At 47.7% G+C, this 20,520-nt stretch overlaps 1 protein-coding gene across 1 annotated transcript in view; it reads left to right on the top strand.

Annotated features, from left to right (window-relative positions):
* Positions 1–20,520, top strand: part of LOC147103254 (mannosyl-oligosaccharide 1,2-alpha-mannosidase IA-like) — a 216,401-nt gene that overhangs the window by 176,224 nt on the left and 19,657 nt on the right. The window contains 5 exon segments of the mRNA XM_085962703.1: positions 8,730–8,792; positions 8,794–8,823; positions 8,825–8,951; positions 15,918–16,090; positions 18,477–18,592. Coding sequence (XP_085818829.1) covers positions 8,730–8,792; positions 8,794–8,823; positions 8,825–8,951; positions 15,918–16,090; positions 18,477–18,592 — 509 coding nt within the window.

Below are 20,520 nucleotides of genomic sequence, written 5' to 3'. Positions count from 1 at the left end.
AGGAGAATAATCCCAGTTTCTCCAATCTCTCCACATAACTGAACTCCCTCATCCCTGTTATCATCCTTGTAAACCTCCTCTGTCCCCTCTCCAAGGCTTTTACACCCTTCCTAAAGTGTGGTGCCCAAAATTGTATGCAATACTCTAGCTGAGGCCTAACCAGTAATTTGTAAAGTTTTACCATGAATTTTTGTGATTCGTGTACAAGGACCCCCCAAATCCCTGTGAAGACTAACATTTACTAGTCTCTCACCTTTTAAAAAATACTCTGCTTTTCTATTCTTCCTACCAAAGTGGATAATTTCACTTCCCCACGTTATACTCCATCTGCCAACTTCTTGCCCAATCATTTAACCGGTCTATATCCCTTTGCGGCCTCTTTACGTCCTCCTCATAGCTTACTTTTTAATCTAATTTCCCAATCTACCTCAGCCAACACAACAAAACAACAACAACTAGCATTTATATAGCACCTGCAATGTAGTAAAACGTCCCAAGGTGCTTCACAGGAGAGTTATTAAACAAAATTTGACACGGAGCCACACGAGATATTAAGGCAGATGACCAAAAGCTTGGTCAAAGAGATAGGTGTCATGAATCTTACCATTCATGTAGAAATGACTCCTGAAATAACACTGGGCGGCCAGCTGGTGGCGCCGACCAAGGAAAGTATAAATACTCGGGCGTGGGCCCAGCTTGCTCAGGACGTTTTTGTAACCAGGAACTAGTGATGTAACTAGAGCTCATGGTTGTGAAACAGTTGATTAAAGCCTTGTTTTATACTCAGACCAAGTGCTTAGTAGTTTTCTTACGTCAATTTAATCAACTGTGTATCTGAGTGACTTTGGGAACAGCCAGCTACGACTTCAACTGTAGAAGGGAACTCCGACGTAGTAATCAATCCATCATGGACAAACTACTCAGACCCGCCTGTCTTGACCTGGACCCGAATTCACCTACAACTGCTAAGGTATGGAAACACTGGTATCGTACCTTCAGCAACTTCCTCAGGGTGTGTGGTGAGAATGTTCCTGATAAATTAGAGATACTTGCCAATTATGTATCTCCTCATGTGTTTGACTATATCGAAGACTGTGTAGACTATGACTCCGCTATCCTAATACTACAGCGACTATATGTTAAGGCCCCAAACGAAATTTTTGCTCGGCATCTACTAGCCACAACTCGACAACAACCCGGGGAATCACTTGACGAATTCCTTCAAAAGCTTCGCAGGTTCAGCAAGGATTGTAATCTTAAAGCTGTCACAGCTGAGCAGTACCAGGAGGAGTTAATTCGTGATTCTTTTATTAATGGAATTGCGTCTCCCTTCATACGCCAGCGTCTGTTGGAGAATAAAACCCTCGAGTTACAGGCTGCCTATGACCAGGCATGTTCTCTAGACTTAGCAAAGAGGAATGCAGATACCTGTCTTTTACCACGTGCACGGGCTGCTGCTATCACTTTTAGTGACTCCTTCGATAGGCCTCGGGCGGAAACCCTCACTGATGATGACTCTAACCTAGCTGATGACAACCCTACCCTAGAAGCATTCACAGATGATGACCCTGCCCTAGCGGCATCTTGGCAATCTGGAAGGAAGTGTTCTGTGGAGGTGCATTCCACTATAGGAAATTTTGTCCTGCTCGTAACGCAACCTGCAATCATTGCAGTAAGAAAGGTCACTTTTCTAAGGTATGCCAGTCAAGAGCTCCTGTTAGTTTTGCAGCTACTATCTATAAAACTGCTCCTCCCCCAAGAGCCACTACTAAGGTTACAGCTGCTATCTATAAAACTGCTCCTCCCCAAGAACCACCACTAAGGTTACAGCTGTCAAGGGTAAAACTGCTCCCCCTCCCATCACAGCTGTTTTTCCCCAAAGTCTGTCCCATGCAGTCACGAAGGTTTTGGTAAATGGACACATTTTGAGTGCACTAATCGACTCATGCAGCTCTGACAGCTTCATTAGTGAGCGGGCTGTCAGTAAGTTAAAACTGCGTATTTACCCCTCGGACAGGGAAATTGCAATGGCTCTGACGACACTGACCACCAACTCTTCCGGCTTTTGTCTTGTCGACCTTATTCTCAATGGCCGCACTTATTTCTCCACCCGGCTCGGGGTGCTCAAAAACCTATGCAGTGATGTGCTCCTGGGACAGGATTTCCAGAACAACACAAAAGACTCACTTTCGAGTTTGGAGGGTCAAAGCCGGAGCTTACTATTTCCAAAGTACCGTTTTGTGCGCTTTCGGCGGCTTCGCTCGACGAGCCCTCCTTGTTTGCCAATCTTTCCCCCTGATGTAAGCCCATAGTCACTAAATCACGACGTTTCAGCCAAGATGATCTGACCTTTATCGAGGCAGAGATCTCTTGCCTTCTAGCTGACGGTATCGTTGAGCCATGTTCATCTCCCTGGGGGGCTCAAGTCGTCGTCGTTAAAAATCCTCTGAAGCAACACAAGAAACGTCTTTGCATTGATTACTCACAAACTATTAACCAGTATACCGACCTGGATGCCTACCCACTAACACGCATCGATGACATGGTCAATAACCTTGCCAACTACAAGGTATTTTCAACTTTTGACTTAAAGAGCGCGTACCACCAAATACCGTTAAAAGACTCTGACAACAAGTACACGGCCTTTGAGGCCAATGGCCGGCTTTACCAGTTTTGTCGCCTTCCATTTGGGGTCACCAATGGGGTGGCCGTCTTTCAACGGGCAATGGATAGCCTAGTCAAACAGGAGAACTTAACAGACACTTTTCCATATCTGGATAATATCACCATTGCTGGTCATGACCAGAAGGAGCATGATGCCAAACTCCAGAAATGTTTTGACGTTCTCCGTCGTCGCAACTTAACCTTAAATGAGTCCAAATCTGTGAAATCAGTACCATCAGTCAACATCCTTGGCTACTGGGTGGGCAATGGTGTCATCAAACCGGATCTGGAGCGACTTCGTCCGCTTCTGGAGCTCCCTCCCCCTACGAATCTCTGCTCTCTTCATGGGGCACTCGACATGTTCGCCTATTATGCGAAGTGGATACCCCACTTCTCCGACAAGATCCAGCCCCTGCTTCACACGAAGTCATTTCCGTTGGAGGCAACGGCTATTTCAGCTTTCAACCTCCTCAAGCAACAACTGGAAAAAGCCACGTTTCGTTCCATCGATGAAAATCTCCCTTTCGTGGTCGAGTGCGAGGCATCGGAGGTGGCGATCTCAGCTACCTTGAATCAAGGTGGTCGACCCGTTGCATTTTTGTCCAGAACTTTGCAGGGTAGCGAGCTCCATTATCCTTCTGTCGAGAAGGAGGCTACGGCTATCATCGAAGCAGTACGTAAATGGAGTCATTTTCTCGCTCGTCGCCATTTCACACTTATAACCGATCAGCGCTACGTGGTCTTTATGCTGGATAACCGGAAACGCACCAAGATAACAAAATACAGCTCTGGAGGATGGAATTGGCCGCCTTTGGCTACACCATACATTATCAACCCGGCAAAGAGAATGTGGCCCCAGATACCCTCACGCGTGCATTCTGCTCTTTTATGTCAACTTCGACTCTTGCGAATCTTCATACTGACTTGTGCCATCCTGGCGTTACCTGTATGTTGCACTTTGTGCAATCTAAAAATCTCCCATTTGCTACGGAAGACGTGAAAAGAACATGCTCCACTTGTAGAATTTGTGCGGAATTAAAACCGCAATTCTTCCGTCCGTCGGATGGCTCGCTCATACACGCTATACAGCCTATGCAGCGACTCAGCATTGACTTTAAAGGGCCATTGCCTTCCTCAACATGAAACACCTACTTGCTCACTATGGTGGACGAATATTCACGCTTTCCCTTTGCTTTCCCCTGTCCCAGTATGCTTACTTCCACAGTGATCAAATGCCTCGATCAGGTCTTTTCCCTTTGCGGTACGGCCAATTTCATCCACTCTGATCAGGGTGCCTCCTTCATGTCAAGCGAACTCAAAAGTTATCTTTCCCAACGGGGAATCGCGACAAGTAAAACGACACCATATCATCCCATCGGTAACGGACAGGTTGAGAGATACAACGCTATCATTTGGAACGCTGTTCGTCTTGTACTGAGGTCACGCAACCTACCAGACCAGCAGTGGGAAACTGTGCTCCCTGACGTGTTGCATTCCATCAGGTCTCTTCTTTCTACGTCCACCAACGTTACTCCTCACAAACGATTCTTCAGGTTCCAGCGTCGCTTCACTCATGGGACGACCCTACCATCATGGTTGGCAGCTCCCGGCCCCGTGCTGCTCTGAAGATTCGTTCGATCTTCCAAGAATGATCCCCTCATCGACGAGGTGGAACTAACAGACGTTAATCCCACATACGCGCACGTGTGGTACCCTTATGGCCGGGAGCCCACCGTTTCACTCCAAGATCTGGCTCCCTGTCCAACCGGTCCCAGGGACCCCACTGATCGAGGGATCCATATTAATGATGCCGATACTCTGCGCTCCTTTGAGGATGACGCCCTACCCGGGACATCAAGGGATCTGCCGGCTACTCCGCTGAATCAACTCGGGGAGCAGAGCGCTCCCCATGGGATGGCCACCCGAAGCCAGGACACCGGACAATCACCAGCTACCAAGCAAGATGAAGCCAGCTCTGCGCCTGTGGGAACCCTCACCCGGAGTCATGATCTCCCCAGTCCCCCTCAGGTCAATCAAGGCGACACGGGCCTTGTCAACCTACCTGTACAAACCAAGCGACCCAGGGACCAAGACACGGTCTGAGGAGACATGCCTTCCAGCCACAAGCAGAAATCGAAACGACTGCTGCTCTTCGTGGTCCGTTATATCCGCTAGAAGGAAGTCGTCGGACTTCCAAATCTTTCAGGCGGGAAGAATGTCATGAATCTTGCCATTCGTGTAGAAATGACTCATGAGATAACACTGGGCAGCCAGCTGGTGGCGCCATCCAAGGAAAGTATAAATACTCGGGCGTGGGCCCAGCTTGCTCAGGATGTTTTTGTAACCAGGAACTAGTGATGTAACTGGAACTTATGGTTGTGAAACAGTTGATTAAAGCCTTGTTTTATACTCAGACCAAGTGCTCAGTAGTTTTCTTACGTCAATAGGTTTTAAGGAGGAAAGAGAGGTGGAGCGGTTTACACACACAATCACACAGAAACCCCACAGTGCAGATAGAGGCCATTTCGGCCCATCGAGCCTGCACCGACACATATCCCACCCGATCCCCGTAACCCCTACATATCCCACCCTATCCCCGTAACCCCATGTATTTAATCCCCCTAACACTAAGGGTCAATTTATCATAGCCAATCAACCTAACCCGCACATCTTTGGACTGTGGGAGGAAACCGGAGCACCCGGAGGAAACCCACGCAAACACGGGGAGAATGTGCAAACTCCACACAGACAGTCACCCGAGGCCGGATTCGAACCCGGGTCCCTGGCGCTGTGAGGCAACAGTGCTAACCACTATGCCACCGTGCTAGGGAGGGAATTCCAGAGCTTAGGGCCTAGGCAGCTGAAGGCATGGCCGCCAATGGTGGAGCGATTAAAATCAGGGATGCACAAGAGTCCAGAATTGGAGGAGGGCAGTTATCGCTGGGGGTTGTAGGGCTGGAGGAGATTACAGAGATAGGGAGGGGCGAGGCCATGGAAGGGTTTGAAAACAAGGATGATAATTTTAAAATTGAGGTGTTGCTACCTTCGTAATTGGCTTTGTTTGAATTTAGGACCCTAGTTTCGGACTTCCACATCACCCAAAAATCCATGAATTACAGTTCCATTGTGCCATGGGTAATTGATGACTTGTTGGTGTACCTGTTGTCAGCCTTAGCTGAAACTGTTGGAAATATATTATTCTGCAGTACACTAATATTAAATACTAAATACATTACCTTGACCCCCATCCCCAATCCTTTCAAACTCCCTTTCCTCTCCAAATTCTTGAACGTGTCGTCGCCTCCCAATGGGACGTTTTACTGTATTAAAGGCGCTGTATAAATGAAAGTTGTTGCTGTAACCTGAAAAAACTTGAAGGAGTAATTGTTGGAGTTACAGCAGTGCTTTCAAAGCATTTTTTCCTTGCACCTGGATAGGCCTTGCTATTAACAGCCTGAGGACCTTTGAGACCACTGAGATCTTTTTGCCCCCAGCCACAGTAAGAAGTTCTGAGTGAAGGTATATGGGATTCCAATGGGCATTCCCTTGTGTGTAATTTTAATGGAGGAGGAGCAACAGTGCAGGATGGGGGCGAAGAAGAGTGAAGCAGCATAGGAGGAGGATGCACCCTACAACTCCCGACCCGCCGCCCCCCCCCCCCCCCCCCCCCCCGGCAAAAAAATAAGTTACAGCCCACATAGATCTTATGAAGATCTCCGTGAGGACTTCTGTATGTGAAGAGTGCAATAGGGGAACTGTATGAGTCGCTACATGAAGACCTGTTGCCAAGGTTATCTGCCCGGACAGCTCTGCCTGTGGTTGTGAAAGTAACAGCTGCACTCATTTCTTATGACCATTTCAAGCAGCCACAGGTGATCTGTGTAATATCACTCCGGGTGCCATCCAAGCAGGTACTCGTCAGGTAACTGACACACCTTTTAGGAGAGCTGGGTAATTCAGCCAGTTTGGCATAATAGAAAGGCAGCAGCGTGATGGGGCCATCCAGTTTTTTCAAATTGCTGGGTTCCCCAAAGTGCAGGGTGCAATAGAGGACGCATGTAGCACAATTCATACAATTACCCCGTTCAACTTTCTTAATAGAAAGGGCTACCACTTGCCAAATGTTCATATTGTGTGTGACCACATGCAAAGAATGTCAGTGCCAGATTATCTGGCGTTTGCCGTGATGTATTCATCCTCAAGAATTCTGCCTTCCCTAAGCTCTTCAACCAAGATAGTGAAGTGACAGATAGCTTGTGGACGATGAGCTGCCATGGATAATGGCCCCTTTAAGAGTTGCAAGAAACCAGCTAAGGAGTACTACAACGTGCATCTATTGGAGTTCTCATAGTTAAAACCATAGGGGTCTTAAAGGTTGTTGCCTTGATACATCAGGAGGGCCTCTATATGCTCTGGAGCATGTATCCCACATAGCTTATTGTGCACGGTACACCTTTGCCATCCAAAACTTTCTGCTTTGGGAGATTCCTGATAGGTGGTCTTTGCTGCATTGGAGGCAGAAGAACATAGAGTGGAGAACCAGGAGGACTTCACTCAAGATTCCTCAGTAATGGCTGCAAAGGGCATCAGATCTCAACTTATTAATGAAGTGTTCTCATCTATTTAACAGTCTTCCTTTATCACCATTGCCATTACTCCTTATCTGCTCCCTTCACATAAATTATAAATTATTCAACCCTATCCTAGAACACAGCAGATGTCTTTGTCCCTACATGACTATTGGAAGTCCAAATAAAATGAGTGAGTAGCTAAGCATTTCATAACTGTATCCTTTCCTGTATGACTATAATAATCTTATGAATAATTGAGCAAGAACTAAGTGCATATTATCCTATATTACAAGAAACCTAAAAATGAAAACAACCTATCCTAATCGTTCCTCACAGTATATTTCCTCTGGGTGTCAAAACTTATCTTTCTTTCCTATGTGCAACCTGAGGGTCAGTATCATGATAGATGTGGCTGCTCATGTTCTACATTTCCTTTAATACCATGTGCCTTAATTTTATCAACAGGCCTCCTATGTGGTACCTTATCAAACACCTTTTGAAAATCCATATACACAACATCCACTGTATTTCCTTTATCCATACGCTCTGTTAATGACCTCTAAGATCATTATTTAATTTGTCAAACATAACTTAACTTTTACAAATCCACACTGGCTGCCCTTAATTAGCCCATATCTTTCCAGGTAAGTATTAATTCTATCATGTGTTATGGCCGCTAGAAGCTTATCACCACTAATTTTACTTTTGTATTATAGTTTTGCTATTTGTAATATTCAGCTGTTATTTCCTTACAGCAACTGTACTAAATGTTGCATGTTGTGCTGAAATATAGTACTAATGGACTTTTAGTTGCTCTGAGAAAATATTTGGAACTTAACAATCATTTAGAGATTAAGCTCACAAACTTGATATATGACCATTGCAACTTATCTGAGGAAGGATGTTCTTGCCATGGAGGGAGTGCAGCGAAGATTCACCAGACTGATACCTGGGATGGCAGGAATGACGTATGAAGAGAGATTGGGTCGATTAGGCTTATATTCGCTAGAGTTCAGAAGAATGAGAGGGGATCGCATTGAAACTTATAAAATTCTAACGGGACTAGACAGAGTAGACGCAGGAAGGCTGTTCCCGATGGTGGGGAGTCCAGAACCAGGGGTCACAGTCTAAAGATAAGGGGTAAGCCATTTAGGACTGAGATGAGGAGGAATTTCTTCACCCAGAGAGTGGTGAATCTGTGGAATTCTCTACCACAGAAGACAGTTGAGGCCAATTCATTAAATATATTCAAGAAGGAGTTAGATATATTTCTTAAGGCTAAGGGGATCAATTGATATGGGGAGAAAGCAGGGACAGGGTACTGAATTTGGATGATCAGCCATGATCGCATTGAATGGCGGAGCAGGCTCGAGGGGCCGAATGGCCTACTCCTGCTCCTATCTTCTATGTTTCACCTAACGCCAGAATTAGTAATGAAAATGCTACGTAATGCCGCATAAACTAACATGTGCTGCTCTCTCTGTGCTCCCACAGGCAATAGAGACAAATCTAGTGAGAAAATCTGCCAGTGGTTTGACCTATATTGCAGAGTGGAGGTGGTGGGATATTGGACCACAAGATGGGGCACCCTGGCATGTTTTTCGGGAGGAATGTTAGCCATGGGAGCTGATGATGCGCCAACAGACCAGTCTAAACACTACATGGAATTGGCAGCAGAAATCACCATCACCTGCCATGAGTCATACAGACGTTCAGGTGAGAGACATATTCCTCAAAATCACACAGCAAAATAGGTTAACAAATGTATTAATATTTAACAATGTTTGATGCCTTTGTCAAATATTGAATGAAGGAATTTCTTACAAATCCATCAATGCATTTATAGAGAATCCCTTTGTCCGTGTGCTTCTCATGATTACATTTGTTAAATTATATTGCACTATGCGATTTTGACACAATAATAGATTATTATTGCATGTAGCATAGTAGTACAAATGTGTGAATTGTTGCAAGTACTTGATCTGTAATCAATGGAATAGTAATGCAATTTAATTTAAGCTGCCAGTCACTTTTTGATAGAACCCCAAATTCTAATCATATCTTTCAATTCCTTCTCTCTGGAAATGCATTGAATTGTCTCTAGATCCATTTATACTACATAGAATTACATAAAATCTACAGCACAGCAACAGGTCATTTGGGCTAACTGGTCTATGCTGGTGTGTTATGCTCCACACAGGCCCTCCTCCCATTCTAATTACCTCATCCCACCCTACCCCCATATATTTCTATTCATTCTTTCTCTCACATGTACATATCAACCCACCCCTTAAATGTGTCAATGCTCTCTGCTTCAACCACTCCATGTGGCAGCAAATTCCACATTCTCACCACTCTCTTTGTAACAAAGTTCCTCCTAAATTCTTTGTTTGATCTATTATGGCCCTTTATTCTGAACTCACCCACAAGTGGAAACAGTTGCATTGTCTCAATTCTGGTAACATCCTTGTAAATCTTTTCTGCACTTTCTTCAGTGCTTCAATATGTTTTTGTAGTATGGAAAACAGTGCACAGTACTCCAAGTGTAATCTAACCAAGATTCTATATAAATTTAGCATTACCTCCCTGCTTTTGTATTCTACTCCTCTAGAAATGAACCCCTGTACTTTGCAATCTTTATGACCTTATCAACTCGAGTTGCTTCTTTTAGCGATTTAGTTTCTTACCTTCCAAGGAATCAGTGGCCTCCTTATTCCTCCTACCAACTAAACCACATCCCACTCTGTTACGTATATTGAATTTTATTTGCCATTTATCCACCCACTCTGCAAGTCTGTTTATGTCTTCCTGTATTTTGGTTCAGTCCTCTACACTATTAGCTATCCCCCCCCCACCCCCAATTTTGTATCATTTGCAGATTTCAACACTGTGGCCCCGATTTTCTGCCAGCCGTCGGGCGGCTTTTCAGGCGGCCGGGGGCCGAAAATCGCCAAAAAAGGGGGTCGCGACCCCACACGCCTGATTCCCCACCCCGTCCGACTTTTGGACCGCCGTTTCTCCGCGACCCGCTTCAGTCCCGCCCGCCGCTGGTGGGACTGGCCGTCTGAACACTAATGAGCAATTATTACCTTGTTTAAGTCGATTTTCAGAGGCCGTTGCGATTTTGGGGCTTTCCCCACATCAAACACGCCTGCGGGGAACCCCGCTGATGAAACCTGGCGTGAAGCTTGCCGGCTTGCTTGCTGTCAGCTGCAGGTCATTCGGAAAAGCTGCGATTTAAAGGGACAGCATTTGTATGGTGAAGGACCTTGTTGCTGCAGGCTTGGGGCTACTTCTTCAAGGCTTAGGCACAGCTATGGAAGGTTGGAGCCTCACACACTTCTCCAATGTGATCTCCTGGGAAGCCCCTCTCGCCACCCTCACTCAGCGCTTCCTCAGCAGAGGCATCTACGAGAAGCATGGGACGCCTTTTTTTCCTTCCCTTCTTGCCATTAGAGGATCTCCAGCAGCAGAGGCGGCAGCAGCAGAACCAGGAACAGCATGATGAGCACCAGGCTGCTGCTCACTCACCTGAAGCTGCACAGGCCAGAAGGAGCCAGCGCTTGGAAGTGGCTTGAGAGCACCTTGCTGCGCTTTAGGGGGCCATGGGGACCCGTTTCTGCACTGGCAGTCCTACTCAGAAGGACTTCCATGAAGGTCTGGTTTCTCTGTTCAATAGATGGCTAACGCTCCTCAAGAGATGTCATTCTCTTATGAGCACTCACCATGTTTTCCGTACCCTGGCGAGTTATCTCCTCCATGGAGGTTGCCAACCTTTCCATGGTGATGCGTTCATGCGCCAGTGACTCCACAAAGGCTCTGCTCATGGTCGCTATGGACTCCTCCATTTGCTCCACACTCGCAGCGACCCTGGAGACAAAACCTGCCAGAGACTCCTGCATCTGTGCATGGAGATTCATCACCTCTTCACTTGCGGATGGATCCAGAGGCAGAGGGTCGACATGCAGCGCAGCTGAGCTGAGCTGGCAGAGTCCTGCGCCCTCCGACAAGGACTCTCCACTGCTGTCCCTGTCTCCAGAATCTGCTGAGGCTCACTTGTGAGCTGTGAAACACCAGGTGACAACACTACTCTATGTCCCGAAGGTCCCCCCGAGGTGTGAGTGTCTGCGCTGGTGCTGGGTGCGCTTACTTCTGTTGACACTGCGCCCTCAGAGGTTGGAGCTTCCTCTGAGGAGTCTGGCTGCACAGCCTCTTCCTCCTCCACAGTGGGGATGGGGGCTCTGGATGGTCCTGTGGGGGAGTAGAGGAAGGAGTTAGAGATGTGATGCCAAGGTTCTTCTGGTGACTCCCAGCGAGTTGGCATCTGCTGACACCTGCATCCATGCAGCATTGGTCTCAGTGGGAGGCCTCTTCCTCCCTGACCCAGGGAAGAGGACCTCCCTGTGGGCCCAAACCCCATCCAATAATGCCTGTAGTGAAGCCTCGTCGAATTTGGAGGCGGCTCGGGGTCTGGCACTGGCCACAGCTGCTGCAGGCTCCTCTGCCATCCTGTATGGTTCGTTTGGAAGCCTTCAGAGGATGCAGTTCTTGCTATGGACCTTGAAAGCACCACGAATGATGACATCATATTGTGGGGCTTTCTGACTAGAAATGGACAATTAGCAAGGCTGCCCACACGCTGGAAATTAATTGGCCACTTGAGGGAAAATTGCGTGGAGCTGGCTGACTTTTTTGTGTGTCAGAACCCCACATTCGGGGAAACCCGACCATTTCCCACACAAGCCACAAAATCGGGCCCATATGCCTCCAATTCCTGAGCCCAAATCATTTATGCATACGGTAAACAACAGTGGTCCCAGCACGGATCCTTGCAGGACACTACTTCTCACTTTCTGCCAGCCTGAGAAACTTCCCTTAACTCCTACCCTCTGTTTTCTGTTTTGTAGCCATCTTTCAATCCCCTGACTCCACACGCCCTGACCTTTGTCATGAGTCTCTTATATGGAACCTTATCGAAGGCCTTCGGAAGGTCCAATATGGCGTTGGACATATTCCAGGTGCCTTGGAGCACGAGAAATAGCCCTACAAAATTGGTAATTTTTTACCCCATTTTATGCCCAGAAAATGGGCGAACTGGGGTCCAATTTTTAGTCTGTTAGGTTGGAAATTGAAGGAACACGTGCATAATGTGCACCCACCACACCTACCCAAGTGTCAATAAGTACTTGTTCATCGTACAGCTAGGTTGATGTAAAATAATTTGAGATATTATTTTGATGAAAAATGTCAATGTTGAAAGGTTTAAATTCTACATTGGATCTTGAAGAAATATTCCCTGAGGTATGAGTTTCCATGAGATGCACAGAACAAGCTATAAGGTTATGTGAAGGCTTGGCATGAGTGAGAAGTGCATATGGAACAGGCAACACTCTGCAGAAAACAATCTTTGGGATATCCACAAAGTGCATAGTGCTGTTGGGTGCTGTTTCCTTGTCAAATTTCTTCAAGTGTGCTGTCTTCCTCTATCTGTTCCCAGGTCCCACAGGTAGTATACTGTTCATATGAAAAATTAAACATAACATAGCCTTGGCACCCACTGGGGAGAGTGCCCTGAAGTGCCTTATTGGTAATCCTGCTTGCGCCCACTTCACAAAGCTGCATGTCCATTAATCATCAATGGGGGCCACTCATTCACTTGCCCATAGAATAAGTTTTGTGACCCCCACATTGGGTTTCCTTTCACTTCATTTATAGCTGGCATTTCTTGCCACCCTCGACCTTGGCTTACAAATAATTGAAATTAGTTTTGAAACATGCTAAAGGCTGAAGTAAATATTTCTCCCCCTATGTAGACACTTACCTTTAAGTATGCACATCCTTTTAATTTGGAACTGAAGACCAGAAATTCTTCTTCCCCTTCTGACATTGCTTTCTGCATAGGAGGAAAGATGCATTTACAGCTATGTTTATTCATATGAGCAGGTGCAGAAATGTCAGGGCAGTCAGTGCACTGCTCCCCTCGCACAGTTTGTGCAGTCAGTCACTGCTCCCCTCGCACAGTTTGTGCAGTCAGTCATTGCTCCTCTCGCACAGTTTGTGCAGTCAGTCACTGCTCCTCTCGCACAGTTTGTGCAGTCAGTCACTGCTCCTCTTGCACAGTTTGTGCAGTCAGTCACTGCTCCTCTCGCACAGTTTGTGCAGTCAGTCACTGCTCCTCTCTCGCAGTTTGTGCAGTCAGTCACTGCTCCTCTCGCACAGTTTGTGCAGTCAATCACTGCTCCTCTCGCACAGTTTGTGCAGTCAGTCACTGCTCCCCTCGCACAGTTTCTGCAGTCAGTCACTGCTCCCCTCGCACCAATGGTGCAGTCAGTCACTGCTCCCCTCGCACCGATGGTGCAGTCAGTCACTGCTCCCCTCGCACAGTTTGTGCAGTCAGTCACTGCTCCCCTCGCACCGATGGTGCAGTCAGTCACTGCTCCTCTCGTGCAGTTTGTGCAGTCAGTCACTGCTCTCTCGCACAGTTTGTGCAGTCAGTCACTGCTCTCTCGCACAGTTTGTGCAGTCAGTCACTGCTCTCTCGTGCAGTTTGTGCAGTCAGTCACTGCTCTCTCGCACAGTTTGTGCAGTCAGTCATTGCTCCCCTCGCACCGATGGTGCAGTCAGTCACTGCTCCTCTCACACCGTTTGTGCAGTCAGTCACTGCTCCTCTCGTGCAGTTTGTGCAGTCAGTCACTGCTCTCTCGCACAGTTTGTGCAGTCAGTCACTGCTCTCTCGCACCGTTTGTGCAGTCAGTCACTGCTCCTCTCGCACCGTTTGTGCAGTCAGTCACTGCTCCTCTCGCACAGTTTGTGCAGTCAGTCACTGCTCCCCTCACAGTTTGTGCAGTCAGTCATTGCTCCTCTCGCACCGTTTGTGCAGTCAGTCACTGCTCTCTCGCACCATTTGTGCAGTCAGTCACTGCTCCTCTCGTGCAGTTTGCGCAGTCAGTCACTGCTCTCTCGCAGTTTGTGCAGTCAGTCACTGCTCCTCTCGCACAGTTTGTGCAGTCAGTCACTGCTCTCTCGCACAGTTTGTGCAGTCAGTCACTGCTCCCCTCGCACAGTTTGTGCAGTCAGTCACTGCTCCTCTCGCACAGTTTGTGCAGTCAGTCATTGCTCCCCTCGCACAGTTTGTGCAGTCAGTCACTGCTCTCTCGTGCAGTTTGTGCAGTCAGTCACTGCTCTCTCGCACCGTTTGTGCAGTCAGTCACTGCTCCTCTCGCACAGTTTGTGCAGTCAGTCACTGCTCCCCTCGCACAGTTTGTGCAGTCAGTTACTGCTCTCGCACCGTTTGTGCAGTCAGTCACTGCTCCCCTCGCACCGTTTGTGCAGTCAGTCACTGCTCCTCTCGCATCGTTTGTGCAGTCAGTCACTGCTCCCCTCGCACCGTTTGTGCAGTCAGTCACTGCTCCTCTCGCAGTTTGTGCAGTCAGTCACTGCTACCCATGCACAGTTTGTGCAGTCAGTCACTGCTTCCCGTGCAGTTTGTGCAGTCAGTCACTGCTCCTCTCGCACCGTTTGTGCAGTCAGTCACTGCTCCTCTCGCATCATTTGTGCAGTCAGTCACTGCTCCTCTCACACAGTTTGTGCAGTCAGTCACTGCTCCTCTCGCATCGTTTGTGCAGTCAGTCACTGTTCCTCTCGCACCGTTTGTGCAGTCAGTCACTGCTCCTCTCGCATCGTTTGTGCAGTCAGTCACTGCTCCCCTCGCACCGTTTGTGCAGTCAGTCACTGCTCCCCTCGCAGTTTGTGCAGTCAGTCACTGCTCTCTCGCACAGTTTGTGCAGTCAGTCACTGCTCTCTCGCACCGTCTGTGCAGCCAGTCACTGCTCCCCTCACAGTTTGTGCAGTCAGTCACTGCTCCCCTCGCACAGTTTGTGCAGTCAGTCACTGCTCCTCTCGCACAGTTTGTGCAGTCAGTCATTGCTCCTCTCGCACAGTTTGTGCAGTCAGTTACTGCTCCCCTCGCACAGTTTGTGCAGTCAGTCACTGCTCCTCTCGCACAGTTTGTGCAGTCAGTCACTGCTCCTCTCGCACAGTTTGTGCAGTCAGTCACTGCTCCCCTCGCACAGTTTGTGCAGTCAGTCACTGCTCCTCTCGCACAGTTTGTGCAGTCAGTCACTGCTCCCCTCGCACAGTTTGTGCAGTCAGTCACTGCTCCCCTCGCACAGTTTGTGCAGTCAGTCACTGCTCCCCTCGCACAGTTTGTGCAGTCAGTCACTGCTCCTCTCGCACAGTTTGTGCAGTCAGTCACTGCTCCTCTCGCACAGTTTGTGCAGTCAGTCACTGCTCCCCTCGCAGTTTGTGCAGTCAGTCACTGCTCCTCTCGCACAGTTTGTGCAGTCAGTCACTGCTCCTCTCGCACAGTTTGTGCAGTCAGTCACTGCTCCCCTTGCACAGTTTGTGCAGTCAGTCACTGCTCCCCTCGCACAGTTTGTGCAGTCAGTCACTGCTCCCCTCGCACAGTTGGTGCAGTCAGTCACTGCTCCCCTCGCACAGTTTGTGCAGTCAGTGCAGCAGAAAAGCCTACGTTAAATCAGAGCAGAATTTCAGCCCCTTCTCCATTAGCTAGAGTTGCAGAAGAGACAGAAATAGTTCTGCAGTTAAATGGCATGTTCATTTAAGAGGCATTAGTTGAATACTATAATCTTTTTGAATTTACAACTACTTATTGATTTTCAGCAACTAAACTTGGTCCTGAAGCATTTCGTTTCGATGGTGGTGCAGACGCTGTTGCTACACGAATGAATGATAAGTATTACATCCTGCGACCTGAAGTGGTTGAAACCTACATGCACATGTGGAGATTTACCCATGACCCCAGGTATAGAGAATGGGGCTGGGAGGCAGTACAGGTATGTGAAGACCGTTCGCTTTTTTATAGCATATATATCCTTTGAGACATCTTTGGTAATAGTTTAATCAGAACCAATATCATTTTAGGGGACTGTCTCTCTTGGTTCCACTCTTATCTATCCAATCGTAGCTAAAGCATCTCTACCACTGGTTTCTTTTCCCACCCCTGCACTGTCACCTTGGGAGTTCCCCAAGGAACCATCCTCGGCCCCTTCCCCTTCATCTACATGCTGGCCCTTGGCAACTATTACAAATTCAGGTATGGCATAGATACCTTCTCGTGTTCAGTGGCGTCAGTCACCTCCTTTTACAATGTGAGCGTCTCACTTTTATTCAAGTTGACTTGCAATGTTCTACATGTGTGACAGCATAAGCCATGTGATTCGAACTAGGCGACACAAGGCTTGATACAAAATGTAAGCTGCTTTATTTCACAGTAAAGTGCACATACAGAGCAATGATCATAATCGCATTCACTTTGTTGTCCATCAATACAACTTGTCTTCATGAATGATAGAAAAATAATGAATATACTACACTAATCCATTTCAGTGGGTCAACTTGTTTGACTTAAAGCCAATTTTCTAACACTTCTCTCCTGTATTCCATCCATTTTGCAGCCCTTTGGTGTCTAACTCCCCACATGTGAGCCTTTGTCTGGGGGTTGGCCAGAAGAACTACTAATCAAAACTGCTGCTGCACCACTCCCTTTGAAACTAGCTTCAGGGAAAGCTGAACAAAAAGGGACATTTCTAACCCTCACCCACCACCCCCCCCAACCCACCATGTAAATTTGTTGGGAGCCCCAGGATAAGATAATGCTTCTCCTATTTTTTCCAATCATCCTGGGTAACAGTACCAATGTCTGGCTTCATTATGCATTTGGCAAACACCTGCAGATTGTGACCTTGCTTTTTAAACCTGCACAAATTCACTTTCTTTTAAAACCCAACACTTAAATGAAATTTTTTTTTTACAAATCCTTTCTGCGGAAAAAGGTCAAAATATCCTGAAATGTGACAGTGACATCATGGAGTCAGTTTCCATATGTTCTCTGATGACACCCAGCCTTACCGCTTCATCACCTCTCTATCCCTCCACTACATGGCTGACATCCAGCCTTGGATGAGCCAGAATTTCCTCCAGCTAAACAATGGGACAATCAAAGCCATCGTCTTTGGCCCTCACCACAAACGCCAGAACCTCACCACCGACTCCATCCCCCTATGTAGCCACTGCCCTCTTGTCTCCCTATATATAAACGCTCCTACTTATATTCACAGCTATCCCCTCGACCCCACCGTCTCCCATTGCCTTTCCACTCCCGTGGTCTCGATCATTGACAAGGCTATCATTGACCACTTGATTGTATCTCTCACCATCCACATTCCCTTACCTTCCATAAATCCCACTTCCTTTTGCATCTGCCCCTGCAAAAGCTATCCTCCAAGTTGCTTACAGCCGCACCCTCAAACTCCAAGCTGCTTAGAATTGGCTCTCTATTCATCACAGTACACTTGCAGCTGTTAATTTGCTCAACCACTCCCTACCTTCCACCTTTGATGCCTTTTCCCCCATCAAAACCTTCACAGTCCCCCATCCTTGTTGTTGCCCCCATCTTTGCTCCCTGAAGTCCAAGGGCCATAAACTTGAGCGTACTTGGCAAACAACTACTTAGCCATCCGTTGCCAGATCTGACCACATCAAGCTCTACTGAGCCTCGTTCTCCTCTTTCACCTAGCTCACAACACTAGGATAATCCCAAGCTAGGACAAAGATAACCCCAAGCTTTTCTCCACTACCATCTGCCTCCTTAGATCCCTGCACCCTGCCTGGTGCACCTCACCACTAACAACAATTGCGAGAAGCTCATGGATTACTTTCTCTCCAAGATAGAGACCATCCGTTCAGCTGCCTCTGCTGCTTCTCCCTCTTCCCATTGTTCACTAAGCCAAACCACCCCTAATCCCAATTCCCAAACCCTCATCTCTCTCTAGTATCTCCCCCCCCGCCCTCTGCAAACTCATCTCATCCATGAGACTGATTTCCTGGTCCCTCAATCCCATTCCAACCTCCCGTCCAGGTCTGCCATCATCATTCCTCCTCAAAAACCCTACCCTCGACCTCCGTGACCTCACTAACTATCATCCCAACCCCAATCTCACCTTTTCCCTGGAAGTTCCATCAATCTCCTGCTGGAGTTATGACAGGAGAAAAGAAAGACTTGCATTTATATAGGAGACTAGTGGAAACCCCATGGAATTTCAGTACCTAGTCTTCAGATTGTGGAACTTTCTTGCCTGCGTGTTAAATCAGTAGTTAACCACATAACTCTGCCTGATGCGCAACAGGCTAAATTTAGCCCCCTGTTTTCTATTTGCACAGGCTCTGGAGCAGCACTGTCGAGTAGATGCTGGATTTTCTGGGATAAGGGATGTGTACAGTACCCTGCCCCACCATGATGATGTACAGCAGAGCTTTTTCCTTGCAGAGACATTGAAGTAGGTATTAAAATTATTCCTACTGATGTATTCTGATAAGTTGCATAGAGAACTAAAACTGTAACTCCTCCTATGGCTCAGCATTTTATCCAAGTTAGACAGAATTGGAAGGAAAGATTGGATAGGCTGGGGTTGTTTTCTTTGGAACAGAGGAGGCTGAGGGGAGACCTAATTGAGGTGTATAAAATTATGAGGGACCTAGATAGAGTGGATAGGAAGGACCTATTTCCCCTAGCAGAGAGGTTAATAACCAGGGGGTATAGATTTAAAGTAATTGGTAGAAGGATTTAGAGGGGAGTTGAGGAGAACTTTTTTCACCCAGAGGGTGGTGGGGTCTAGAACTCACTGCCTGAAAGGGTGGTCGAGGCAGAAACGCTCATCACATTTAAAAATTACTTGGATATGCACTTGAAGTGCCGTAACCTACAAGGCTACGGACCAAGAGCTGGAAAGTGGGATTAGGCTGGATAGCTCTATTTCGGCCGGCACAGACATGATGGCGTCGATTTTCCTGGAGCCGTCAGGCGGGGTTTCAGGCGTGTGGGGGGGGGAAATCCCGAATTTGGGGGTCCCGACACCATCCCGCCCAAAACCCCGCCCCACGCAAGTTTCAGGGGCGGCGGATACCTGCCCCGCACTGGGACCCGCCGAAACCAGGCGGGAAGGGATTAGTGCCAATTAACTGCCTGTTAACAGGTAGTTAACAGGCAGTTTTTAGCCTAATCCCTATTTTGAGGGGTTTCGTGTGGGATTCCCGACTGCTCCAAACCACGCCAGGTTAGAGCAGGCGGGCCGTCGGGTTGGAGGGGTCGCGATGTTGGTGCTCAGGTGAGTGATGGGTGCATGAGTGCAAAGGTAAGTGTGTTTGGTGTGTCTAAAGTGTGTAAAGAACTTTTACTTACCTGTACTTACCTTAACAGCCTTTCTTCCTGTAGCCGTCGGGAGCCCATCACTCAGCCGGCACTTAAAGCTGAACGGCTGCGATCTGTGAAAAGTGACAGCCTTCAGCTTTGAGTGCTGCTGAGAGTTCTAACTGAGTCTGTGCAGAAGGACTCATGTTAGAACTCAGACTGTCAGTGTTTCACAGCTTCAAACAGCTGTGAAACACTGATATTTCATCTGTCAAGAACTCTTGACAGATGAAATTGCAGTTTGTGACGTCACCTGTTGCCGGGTGGCCCTTAATTGGCCTGCTGAGCCCGCTGGGCGGGCTCAACAAGGTCAATCAAGGGAAAATCGCGCGAATTGGCCGGACGTCGAAGTAGGCGGGTCTAAATCCCGAAAGTGGTAGTCCCGCCTTCTTCCCGACAGCTTCAGGAAAATCGACCCCCGATGGGTCAAATGGCCTCCTTCTGTGCAGTAAATTTCTATGATTCTATTACTTTATTTTTGTATGCAATATGGCATGATTTAATTTATACATTTGGATTGGAATGTGTATTTTGCATTGTGGGCAAGAGGACAATGTGATGGTCAGGAGTATGGGACTGTTGGTGAATGGGGAATTGGAGTTGAGGTTATTGGTATCTCTCTTGAATTATTTGTTCACGTACAGCCCGGGCAGAAAGAGGCTGTCTAGGTTGCAGCCTCCCTTCCTCTTCCGCCTCCTCGTCCACCTCCTCCTCGTCGTGCTCCTGTTCCTCAGCTTCTCGCCTGATAGGTGGTGGCAAGGGCTATTCCCTCATGATGGTAAGGTTGTGCAGCATGCAGCATACCACAACGAATCTTGAGACCTGCTCAGCTGAGTACTGGAGGGCTCTTCCAGAGCGGTCCAAGCAGCAGAATATTTGCTTCAGGACGCTTCGGTACTTGCCCTACTCTGAGGTTGGAGTCGTGGCAGATTTAAGTGACGACCTCCTTAGTGAAGTGCAGACGTCTCAAACATTGGTCATCGCTGAAGTTCAGGTAGGAGAATTGCTCCCTAAAGA

Source organism: Somniosus microcephalus, chromosome 20, assembly GCF_052327205.1.
Source record: "Somniosus microcephalus isolate GS21.2 chromosome 20, FLI_Smic_1.0, whole genome shotgun sequence".
Taxonomy (NCBI): domain Eukaryota; kingdom Metazoa; phylum Chordata; class Chondrichthyes; order Squaliformes; family Somniosidae; genus Somniosus; species Somniosus microcephalus.
The sequence above is the reverse complement of the archived record's forward strand: the minus strand, read 5'-3'. Positions and strand labels throughout refer to the sequence as shown.